Below are 12,394 nucleotides of genomic sequence, written 5' to 3' on the forward strand. Positions count from 1 at the left end.
GCCCTGCATATGGGAGCTCACACTCTTCGAGTAGTACTGAGCAGGTAGTCTTGTCATTGTAGTTTAAAACTTCTGTTTTTCAGAGGTTCACACTTTGCATCAAGGATTTCGTTCAACCTCTATTCTGGCGCATTTAACGATACTTCGTTGTTTCTTATTTGTTTACGTTCCTCGGTTGCTTTGTGTGGGTAATCAATACCCTAATTCAGGTTTCTTTGCTCGCCTCATAACTCCCTTATTTTGTTTCGAAGCTCACGTACGATCATGTCTTTCAATGCTATTCGATCAGGTAAGCCCACAATTTCTCCTTGAACTGCAGCCTACACTTTGTGATGATTCAAACAAGAGATGCGAGTGAACTTCAGTGGTGACAACACCAGGAAAACTGGTTGCAGCGCAGGCAGCATGCAACAATTTGCAAACTAAATAGGTCTACATATCAACATGCAGCAAAATGGTAGCACCACTTCTGTAAAATCCATGCTGAGTCGTTGCTAGTATCAAGCAACGCGAGCGGCATGCGTTGTCTTTCCTTGTGGCTATCAGGTACGCCGTGATGCCGCAGAATCCATGACGTTCCTCATAAGCAACACTCCTTGGTGTCCTTCGGTCACGGCTGATCAGCAACTCAAGAACGTGCGGTGATTTCCTCTGATAACGGTAGGAAGTGCAGCGGCACAGTTGCTGTAATCTGCAGCTAAATAGTAGCAGCGTTGAGCCGATCTACATGTAGCGTCCCCGTTACTACCATGATGATTTCAAGCGCATTTGAAAATGTGCGCCTTTTTGCAAAATTCCTTGAGTTGCTGCGCAGCGCTGAAGGGGCGAATGTCGATATCAAGCACGGTAATGCTCTTCCACGTGTTTAGGGCTTGGATAGTGTGAGGTACGATCGCAGCTCAAGGAAGAAAGCGTTCTGGTTTCCTGTTCAGCAGTATCGACTATCAAAATTAGGTGTGCGGTGGACTTGCGGAATCAACTCGTCCTCTTTCTCATAAAGCAGCTGTGTCGGTGTGCGACACGGATTGTCCATCAGAGACAGTTTCCGATACTCAGAAATGTTTATCTTGTAGACAAGATTTGTTTTGTTACTTGTGATAGCAATCTAGCATTATCGGAAAGATCGGCCGATGCAGCAGCCTGGGAGGAGTCTCCACAGAACTTGGAATGAAGAGCCGCCGCAGATGCAGTCTACTATGTTTCGAACTTTTGGGTGATTTACGCTGATTGACGCCCACAGAGATTGTAAGAGGCTGGACGTTATTTAGTAACATGAGCTGCTTAGCGTCTTGCACTGCATGGAGAGTCTCCATGTGTAGAGCGACTACACGACAACGTAGGCTATTTTCAAATAATTGTTGGAAGCAGGAAATTACACTGTTCTTTTACACTGTGACAGTGATACTGTTGAGGGATGCAGAACACCAGAGGCCTTATTGCGTTCACGTTAATGCTTTGATGACTGACACTGACTACAACAATATGTTTACACCTTCTTGCACACCCGTCTGTTATTTCTCTCTGCGAAAAATATCATTAGAATATTTTAGCCACATCGAACAATTTAACTAGTCTCGTTAACTATTAAAATTGTAACTATTAAAATTGTATCTAGTGCTGGGCGGACATAAACTCAGGTAGCGCGGGTCATTAAAGCGCAAAAGGCTGATTTATTAGCACTGTGGCACGGATGCGGATGTCCACGGGAAGGCAGGAAATAATTCACAGTATTAGCACGCATCGACACACTGCGCTTTTCGGTGGCCACGCATAATAACCTGCACTCTGCGTGGATTTCGCAGGCGCGTCACTAGAGGGTGGGCCCAGATTGTCTACTAAGAAGAATGAAAAAGGAGCTCAGCTATAGTACACTGTTCACACATGACTGGTCTCTAGGCTGGAAGTAAGGTGTGTTGCTATGCGATCGCTGTTGCAATCGCAATCATGTATACATTTTTTTTAGTGGCCGGCAATAAAATGTACGGGCACGAGTCCACTGCTGAAGCCATGCGAGTATCAGTTAAGATACATGGCGCAGAAGTGCACCTTAGGGTCCGAGCAATCCAGAAAATACACCCTTATGTATCTACCAATGCCGCCTTCCCCAATTTTGCAGATAGACCTAGAACATCGCCGTTACACACGACGTTACACACGACGCACACACGGCCGCGTTTTTTTCACTCTCATGACGAAGTAAACGTTAAAATACATATGTTCGAGATTGATCATGTCTTGTACAACTGCTATGTACAACTGCTGGTTATTGTGCCTTTAGAGGCCGACAAATTTACCCACTAGATGGGTCCTCGGGAATTAGTTTGGTGATATAACTTTTGTTTTGCTAACGTGTAAGCTGCATGAGTTATGAACAAAATATTCGGAAGAGTAAATTTTTCCACAGAAACATGCCGCAGGGACCCCTTTTGTGTCTTATCATGGTGATATATGACTTCTTCGTACCTAGGCCCGTAGGGCCTATATATTTGCAGTGAATTGCTTGAGCTATTAGAAACTCTTTTTGTTGCACAATTCCTTCTGATTTTCTGTCAAACTGAACAAAAATGTGCCATTTATTGTAGTTCACAATAACCGTCACTGTGCAAGTTACATAAATTTCCTTCCTGCAATTTTTTTTTTTTTGCTGTGTCTAGCCTCCGCGACACTCTTAAATTGGGCCAATAAATATCCAAGATTCGTCGCATTCAGTAGGGGACAACGTAACTGTTAGTCGAATAATTATTCTGTCGGCAACATGACGACTGCACATCGGTATAAAGCGTTTCTTGTTGCAGAAGAAAATGTAGCAGGAACGTTTTTTTTTTTTTTACGTGCGGAATATATTTTTCCGTCTGCCTTGCTGGCCTTGGAGTCGAAACCGTCTGAGCTCATCATTGACTGGATGACAGAAGAGTCAGATGGGCGTGGTTAATTGTTTTTCGCCTGCCTGTTTAATTGAAAGTATATTTTTAGCGAGTGAAATTTGAATTAATTTACGGAAGACTAATTATGATTCGTTGAAAACATCGTGTAGAACGGCTCGGCTATCAGGAAAAATACTTCTCTTTCAGCAATTTGAGAAGCCGATGATCGAGCATTCTGCTAGGTGATTTGGACCTGAGGTACCCTGGAGCGTAATTTGAACTAAGAACAAAGAGAATTGACATCTGCAGGTACTGTCTTCAAACCGACCCCTTAAGGCCTTTTTGTGAGCTTGGCGTGTAAGCCTATAAGACAATCTTTTTTCACCGCAAAAGGCAATTCGACTGTGAATGAATAGTTGACCGCCGGCTTTAGAGCACCAGGTTTCTTGGTTTGAACCAATGTATATTTTCAATTCTTCCTGGCCGTTTATATTAAAAGCCTTAGTTTGGGATATTATAAGCACATGATATTAAAGAAGCTGTGACCCTAAATGTCCCGATACAGAGCTCTCAACTTCCTAACGCAGTTTAGTAGAGTAGTTTGCTGGGCCAGTTGGTGCATGGTGATCGTATAATGGTTTCCAGCAAGGACGCACGCGAGCACAAGAAGTAGAAACAGACAGGACAACGCTGGACTTACAACTGAAGTTGTGGAATGTATTCACAATAAACTTCATTTGTAAGTCCAGCGTTGTCCTGTCTGTTTCTACTTCTTGTGCTCGCGTCCGTACTTGCTGGAAACCATTATACGTCCTCCTAACGCAGCAAAAGTTCTGGATGGTACATTAGCTTTTACTAAATAAGAGAGGGCAAGATCAATTCTCCTATCTCTCTCTCAGGAACACTGATATTCTCAGGAATTCTCAGGAACACTGATATAGCGCAGGAGAGCGAACCAGCTGTCGCAAGGTTTTACACGTATGCAAAAGAGGCTCAGTATGCGCTGACGTTCAACTGCGTTACTGTATGTACGGTATTCTACTGCGACGGCGCCGACTGAATTGGTTTGGTACACTAACTGAACGACCATGACAAACGCGCAGTCAAAGGCGCATAAGTAGCATGGATACTCCACGCCGGTTATAAAAGTGCACTCAAACTGTATCTCTTCTGGCGACAGAGACAGCTGTCGGTGAGTAAGCAATGCAGCAGCTTCGTATGCGATGCCGGCTACGCCGCGTCTTCCTGCTCATTGCATTCTCATTTTGCATGACTTCCTCAAGCACATATTATTTTGTTGATATTCTCCCAACATAGGGCATAATGGCTCCTAAAATGAAGAGCTTGCCCTGGTGGCCGCGCCGTTCTAATATCATTATTGTTTGTTAAAATCGTCCAGTTTGTTTCAGCGAAATTTTTATAAAATGAGTGCTTTGTTTTACTAGAATCTTTTACTTCGCGTCAGCTTTATTCATCCTGATAAGCGCAGGATGATGCACGAACATATTTTAAGTGATAAGAGTGGTCGGACAGTCAATCTATAAGGAATCTTTTCGCAAGAAAAAAAAATGCATTTCTTAAGGCAGCAACTTCATTCCTTTGCAGTATTTATGTACATGTTGCTTACTGTTCCCCATCGTCAGTGATAAATGTGTATTACATGAAGGATGCAACAAGTGTTTTGATGTCAATAAACAAAGTTTTTGATAACTTTTGGACAATTTGATGCAAGTTAAACCACACAAGCTGCCTTGTAGCGCAAAATAAATGATTTCTTTATTTCTAGCTGTATTGAACTTCCTCATTATTACCATTTTCTCACCAATAATATTTGAGCAGTTATTCTGTTTATTCGTGCAAATCGAGAAACATGCTAATTTTCCCTCAAGGTGCGTAGTCGCATGCGTCTTAATGAATGACGTCGATGCTGCAACATTTTCCTTGATATACCCTGTGTGATTTTTTTCTTGCTGCAAACTGGCATTTAGCCACGTTGTCTAGCCAAAACACCGTACAAAGATAACTATAGCTGATATATTTTAAACAAAGTACATAAGAAAAAGCACCTGTGCACTCGACAATTTCGCTCATTTCGTTTTTTTTTTTTTGGTAAAGAATATTCTTTGTGGAACTTTGAAATGACATAGTAACATTATTTTACTGTACTTACTGCAATAGAAAATATAGAAGCATAAATAACATTCCCACTAGAAGCTTTCAAAATAGCCTACGTTGCATAGGAAACTCAGTTATAGGGGTGACGACATTGTTTCTGTTTTGTTATATCGCAAAAGAGGCGCCAAAATGTTTCTGAAACGTTTCTGAAATTTTTTCTTCCTCAGAGAGCCGTTACAGCAAGAGTAGATTATACTTGTCTCTTTAGATATTTCTTTCATAGAAAAGAATGAAGATTTTCTTACGAGAAGGTCTCATTCATGTTCTCCCAGTCCGTATCAGTGAAATTCAGGAAATGTTTCGATCCGAAGCTGTGGAGAAAATTAAGAAATGAGATGTCACACATCTTCGCAAGTGAATGTTTCACGTGAGATTTGGAGCATTTGACGTGCGTGCGATAAACAATATATGTTGCAGGTAGAATTTCATCTCGTCAAAAACTAGTCTCATGAAAAAAAAATCGCAGTTTCACCGGAAAGGCGAAGTATCGATTGCGATAGCAAATTAGTACCCGCCATGGTTGCTCAGCGGCTATGTGTTAGGTTGCTGAGCACGAGGTCGCTGGATCGAATCCCGGCCACGGCGGCCACATTTCGATGGGGGCAAAATGCGAAAACACCCGTGTACTTAGACTTAGTTGCACGGTAAAGAACCCCAGGTGGTCGAAATTTCCGGAGTCCTGCACTACGGCGTGCCTCATAATCAGAAAGTGGTTCTGGCACGTAAAACAACATAAAAAAAGCAAATTAGTGGACAGCTATACGAAGTAATGATAGAAGTTTTATCGACCGTATAAACATGTAAAATAAAACTACTAAGTTAACGATCATGGCGTCATGTGGGCACAAGCAAACATCAACATATCTTACTAGCTAAAACCGGAAACTCGCTGTCGAAACGATGGAGTGAGGCAGCGCGGCAGCAGCAGCGAGCGAACAGACAGTCATACTGCGTCCCACATCAACACAAACTAAGCTGCGAAAATACATGTGGCGCATTGTTTCCCCGTCGCAGATTGCTTTCAAGGTACCGCGGCCTGGGCGCGGTAACGCCCCCCCCCCTCTCCCTATCCACGGCGGAGCCTGTCTTCGTCGGGCACGACTTTCAAGCTAGACCGGTGAAAAACGCGACATCGACGGTAGCAATACGCATAGAATGTCCGCATAAGTGCTATCGCAATAAAAATCGGCATGAGAAGCTGCCTTGCCACTTGACGGATATGGGCACCTTGGTAACCCGGAATATGTTTTTTTCCCTACTGATTCACATCAGCCGAAGCAAAAATGATTTGACCGCATAAGTTGTCAATTAGATAATTATTTGGTTCGTTCACTTTAGATAAAGTACGACAATATGAAATAATATTACTCACGTTCTGGATATGGCTTTCACTGTGCTCCAAATATTTTCACTTCCGGGCTTATGTCTTACGACAGCAGCACTCGTGTTTTTCGTGCAGAAGGTGTTTATCGTGGAAACCTCTGTAAAGAAAATCGTTATCAAATAATTTCATTCTTTTTAACTATTTGTGAGCTCCCTGGGGGCACACTAGAAAAAATATTTCGAAGAGAAAATAATGATGTGGAAAGGAGTGCCGTGTATTCTTCCTTTCTTTTTCTGTAAGAATGCTTCTTTTTTTGCTTGGAGTGTTTTGCTGGAAACGTTCTTGCAATAATAATCGAGTGGTGTCACATCCCTAATTCTTCCTCGTAACTATTCAAGAAAAAATACCTATTTAGAAAGAAACCAATGTTTTAGTAAATTGCAAATAGGAGCGCTTTATAGGGTACACTTGGGTAACTCTCTGCAGCGGCGGCTACTCTTATGAAAGAAGTGTAAGCCTCATCACTTTTGTTATTAGCATATTTTCTCTACAATGCCATCAGAAAACCTCTACTAGTAGGATTCGCACTTTTCCATACAGACAGACGTCTTATAACATATTGATGCACCTGCGATCTCCATGCAAATGTTCCGCCTGACCAAGACCCACTTCCTCATTCGTCTTACCCAGTGGTGCCAGATCTTGGTAATAAATCTCCATTCCCGCTTTGTTCTAACACCAGACGTGCTTGAGTGCTGGTGTCGGTACCAGCCACTCTGGGGAAGGCGCCTTCTCTCCCCTCCTGTAACAACCTTCTATCGCAGAACCTGGTCTTTAAACCGCCTACGCTTAAGAAGCCTCAGCAGAGTCACACAGATACAAGGACTGTATCCTTGTGATACGACAGAGCGCAGCCCATTCATTTCGGGACTGCCCGTGTCACGCTCAGCCGGAGCACCGACACCAGAAGGCGGCGAGAATGCCGTTCTACGAGGCACCGATTGGGCAGTTCAAAAGAACTGTGGACTCGGAAGGTAATTCTGGACTTATTTCTGGCTTTCGCCAAAAGGTGCCGTTGCTAGGACGCCGCCGGACACGCTTGCCTGCTTCCTTATCAATCTCACAGGCCTTGAAGTCAGCATGTATTTAGCTATTCTTATTGCTATCTTCGTCATATGCCCACAAATTTGCTAACCTCCTCAGAAATGTCATCATCGGCCACATTTCACTGCATTTTCTGCTCCTTGGTAGGCTTTCTGTGTAGCACATGTACCCCCTTCCCTGTACTATACGCATTACACGACCTACCTAGTTGTCCTCAATTTTTACTACATGGCTAGCTAGCCCGTGTTACTTTGTAAACCACAATAACTTTGCCATAGAAACCTACCTAATATTGGGGCAGAACATGAAATATTTATGCTGAATGAGATGAAACTCCAACTTTTTCTTATGTTACAATGCTGACCCTTCCATATAAAAATTCTGTCACTAAATGCATCGCGGTGATCACTATTTTATCGAAAATAAAGATTCAGCATTTTTGATTTACACATGAAGCACCCCATTTGATGCAACCGAAAATCACAATAATAGGGGCTATTCTATGGAATAATTTTGCGCAGTGCTTAGAGAACAAAAAAGTCTTTGTTGCTCTGCTTCAGGAGTTACAATGGTGATAATTGACGAGCTTACCCGATACAGCCGGGCGATGTGGGCCAGATAAATTGATGTAATCTATTAGCACAGCTTCTTGCTCAACTTCGCTTGTCCTATTCAGAAGAAAAAAATATATTTCACAATAAACCCTAGTGGTACCCAGAATGCACACACGTGCAAACGAGGTCTTCAGTGTGCGACCAATCACATACCAAAAATGCACTGTATAAGGAAGTGCTGCTGAATCAGAGCCAACGTTCTCGAGGGCAAAAATAACAACTCTACAAAACTTCACATATGAAGCTCTGTAGATGCAATCTCTGCCCTATCATGAGTCTGTATAAATTCATTCTGCAGGTATTGCTCCATTTGTTTTGCGGACATTAGCACTCTCCTAATAATTATCACTAAGAAAAGACACGTGATAACACCAGTGCAGCTTAAAAATATACTTTTACGAGCACTTTCACGATATGCATTGAGCTAAGCGATTTATGCAGATTAAAGACGTTACTAATTCAGCGACACTGGAAACATTATCTTTAGATATAAGAACAAGAGAGGAAAAAGCAGTCACGGCCAGACCTGCGGCCACATCACACCTAGTCGTTTGACTACTATGTTTTAGCCCAACAAAAGCCTCATATCATAGGAATATTTTAAATGAAAATTTGGAGGACGCATAAACATCGATATTAAGAGTGGTACAGCATAACATTCAGGGATACCCGACTGCTACTCACGCTTTCCAGCAATTGCAGCGTATGTACGTGTAATGTTTTCCTGGAAACGCCGGCGGCGAACGCTGTGCCGGAAGGCGAACTTTCTGGTTCTTTTTTTTAGCCCCCCACCTCCGCACCGTTGGTGCCGCCGCTGCCGCGGTTGTGTGGCGGCGAGTGTCATCGGGTTGGTGTACATTTCAAGAAACAGAGCGGGTGCGCCCCTCCTCCAAAGACAGACCAGAAACGATAGCTAGAAAAGGGGTCTGTGTTTGAGCTTCAGCATATCAGCGTTATGTTTTCTCATATGTTCAAGTTGCATTCTGACGTTATCATGTCTGTAGGTTGGGTATATGGCTTACTTTACGGATTTTCTGGTGGACTTTGAAAAATTTAATTACAATAGTAACGCATTTGAGCTATGCGGAGGGCCCGTGTGGTTCCAGATGCGCGGTTCGGTATTATCTTTCCCTAACGGAGAACACCGCCGACGCAGACACCGGATTTCCTACGACGCGTGGCCCCTAATACTAGCACATCCGCCAGCGAAAAAAGTTGTTCAGTGTCCGGTTATGCGTGACTAAGGGCGAAGACAGTTGGATATTTTCTTGCGCAATTGACCACATAAGCGGATTAACTGAATAAACGTGAAGTCGCAATCATCCGCGTAAATTTAACTACGGGTACAGTTCACTTTTGCTGGCTAGAAGCATCTAAACCAGAAAGTTGTGTGCCTACTTTTCTAACACACGCCATTATTCCTGTATTTAATTGCCATTGCCTTTATTTTTGTGTGACTCACCGGTCAAGTCTTGCCCACTAGCCAGCTATCCACTGCAATAACGGGCACAGTTCGCTTACTCCCAAATTCTAAGAACATTCTATCCCTCATCCACTTCTGCAAAAACGCGATTTCTTCTCTGTTGTTTATTTCTCAAGGCCTTGGTGCGTTGCATGGTCCTATGTAATACAACTGCTTCCTCCACCGTTCTGCATAACTTAGCCTACTGAGATATTCGAACTATTTGTTAGGACCTAATATTGTCACGTTTATTGCATAGGCTACTCCTACTAGAGGTTGTTCTAGTACGAGTCGTTGAAGGGGCAGCGCAGCACCGACAAAAGACAAAGGCGTGAGCTAGTGAGCCAGCCCGTCCTCTTCTTCTGCGAGCAAGTGGCCCAAGCACGTGGCGCAAGCGTGAGGCATTACTCCTCCTCCCAGAAGAACATCAACTCGATGCTAAACAAATCATTGACGGGCAGAAAGACTTGTCCCAGGACAAACACAATGCTTGGAGCGTCATGACTAATATGGTGTGTGATATGGTTTAAACGACGTGCACAATCTCGGGCCGCGGCGGTTGTCGGCGGCGTGCTGGCTTGGCGCCATCCGGAACAACTTCATAGTTGAAGTAACTCACTCGCCGAAGCGCTTTGTAAGGGCCGAAGTACCGACTAAGAAGTTTTTCGGAATGGCCTTTACGACAGGCGGGAGTCCATACTAGCACTTGGTCACCCGGTTGGTAGTCAACTTGTCGGCGGCGTATGTTGTAGTGTCGCGCGTTAATACACCGCTGCTTCCTGACGTTCACATGAGCCAGTTGGCGTGCTTCCTCGGCACGCTGCACAAAAGTCTCGGTGTTTTCATCATGACTGTCACAAGTGTCACATGGTAGCATGGCTTCTAGCATCGTCTGAACTTCACGAGCGTAACGAAGAGAAAACGGCGTGAAGCGTCTGGTCTCTTGCGTAGTGGTATTGTAGGCAAACGGGACGTACAATAGTACCTCGACTCACGTCGTATGCTGCACGTCTACGTGCATCGACAGCATGTCGGTCATCGTTTTTTCAAGCCTTTTCCGTCAAGCCATTTTCTTGCGGATGACAGGCAGTCGTCTTTCGGTGCCTGGTCTAACTCTGTTGAAAAACTTCTTTAAGCAGTCTTGCCGTAAACGCTGCCACTAGATCTGTGATGACACACGTTGGAGCGCCATGAAGTAGTACGACGTTCCGTACGAAAAAGCTGTGCGACCTCCAAAGCTGTACCATTAGGAAGAGCCTTGCTTTCAGCTCAGCGAGTTAAAAAGTGCGTGGCGATGATGATCCACTCGATTCCGGAAGTAGACCACGGAAACGAGTCCAGGAGGTCCATGCTGACTTGCTCGAAGGGAAAGGTCCTAGAGGTGGCTTGATATGATTCCGCAACCCACAGGTTTCACATTGAGTTACTTTCAATGCTGGCATTCATGGCAGGATTGGACGTATCTCGTAACACAATTGGCAAGTTTCGGCCAGTATTACAATCTCCGTACCGTAGAAAGGGCTCGAGTGAAAGCCAAGTGGCCAGACGTATGCTCGTCATGGCATGCGAAAAAGATTTCGTCACGGAGCTCTGCTGGTACGACCAAAACATAGGTTTTCTCGCTGGCAGAAGAATTCTTGTATAAGATGCCCTGTCACAAACAAAACGATGACAATCCACGAGCAATTTTTCGGGGCACACGTACGTTGCGGCCTTCTAGATGTGCACTGATAAGTCGCAATTCACAATCTTCTCGCTTCCGCGTAGATACGTCGGCCTCGCTTATGGCGCCGATAAAAGCGTTGTCATCTTTGGTGTGTTGATCGGCAACTTCAACACGCGTGCGCGACAATGTGTCGAATCTTCGTATGTGCAGCCTGACTTGTACAGGATGGTCATGTATTCCTGCAGGCGCAAGCTCCCCCGTGCCAGTCGTCCAGGAGGGTCTCTTAGGTTTGCGAGCCATAGAGATAAGCCAAAGATTTCTGAGGCTGTAATGTGAGGTTGGCCGATCAGATCCCCTCCAGCACTTGCCACAGTGACTTAAGATGTCCAGAGAAGTTGTCTCAAAATACGACCACGTCATCCACATAGAAGAGACAGGTTTGCCATTTTAGGTCGGCTAGCACAGTGTCCATCACTCGTTGGAAGGTTGCCGGAGCCGAGTACCACCCGAACGGAAGTACTCGAAACTCGTAAACTGCATCGAGGGTGACAAAGGCTGTTCTCTCCCGGTCGCGCTCCTTTACCTCAATCGGCCGGTACCCACTTTTCAAGTCAAAGGAGGAAAAATTGGCTCGTCGTAGCCGGTCGAGACAGTCATCTATGTGCGGCAACGGAAGGCCTCTTTCCTTGTAACGTTGTTCAGTTTTCTGTAATCAACCCAGAAATGGAGAGTGGCGCCATTTTTCTTTACCAGGACAACCGGTGACGATCACGGACTGTTCGAAGGTTAGATGACACCATGATCAGTCATCTCTTTGACTCGTTGTTGAATTGCTTCGCGTCTTTCTGCGAAACGTGATGTGGCTGCTGGTGAATAGGAAGTGCATCGGTGTAAGTAATTATCCTGTGCTGCGTGATCTGCGTCTGACTATAGACGATTGAGTGAAGCAGTCCTTAAATTCACACAACAGTCCTAGCAGTGGCTCGTTGTTGATGCCGAAATTCGCAACGCTTTCTTCATCGCTGCCGCTTTCTTAACCAGCGAAACACACAATGACGTCCTTCAGGGCTTCAGCGTAAGCGACGGCAGCGTCACGGAAGAGGTGTTGGTGTTCATTTGTGAAGTCGGTGATCAATACGTCAGCTTGGTCATCCCTATCGTTAATGATTCCCCGAGCCACGTTCA

General features: G+C 44.5%; 1 protein-coding gene across 1 annotated transcript in view; it reads right to left on the minus strand.

Annotated features, from left to right (window-relative positions):
* LOC126527510 (uncharacterized) overlaps positions 1-12,394 on the minus strand; it is a 51,870-nt gene that overhangs the window by 5,619 nt on the left and 33,857 nt on the right. Inside the window, exons 6-8 of the mRNA XM_072284949.1 lie at positions 8,059-8,135; positions 6,412-6,520; positions 5,285-5,350 (exon numbers count right to left, since the gene is read on the minus strand). Coding sequence (XP_072141050.1) covers positions 5,285-5,350; positions 6,412-6,520; positions 8,059-8,135 — 252 coding nt within the window. The remainder of the gene's footprint in view (positions 1-5,284; positions 5,351-6,411; positions 6,521-8,058; positions 8,136-12,394) is intronic.

Source organism: Dermacentor andersoni, chromosome 10 (genome assembly GCF_023375885.2).
Source record: "Dermacentor andersoni chromosome 10, qqDerAnde1_hic_scaffold, whole genome shotgun sequence".
NCBI classification, from domain to species: domain Eukaryota; kingdom Metazoa; phylum Arthropoda; class Arachnida; order Ixodida; family Ixodidae; genus Dermacentor; species Dermacentor andersoni.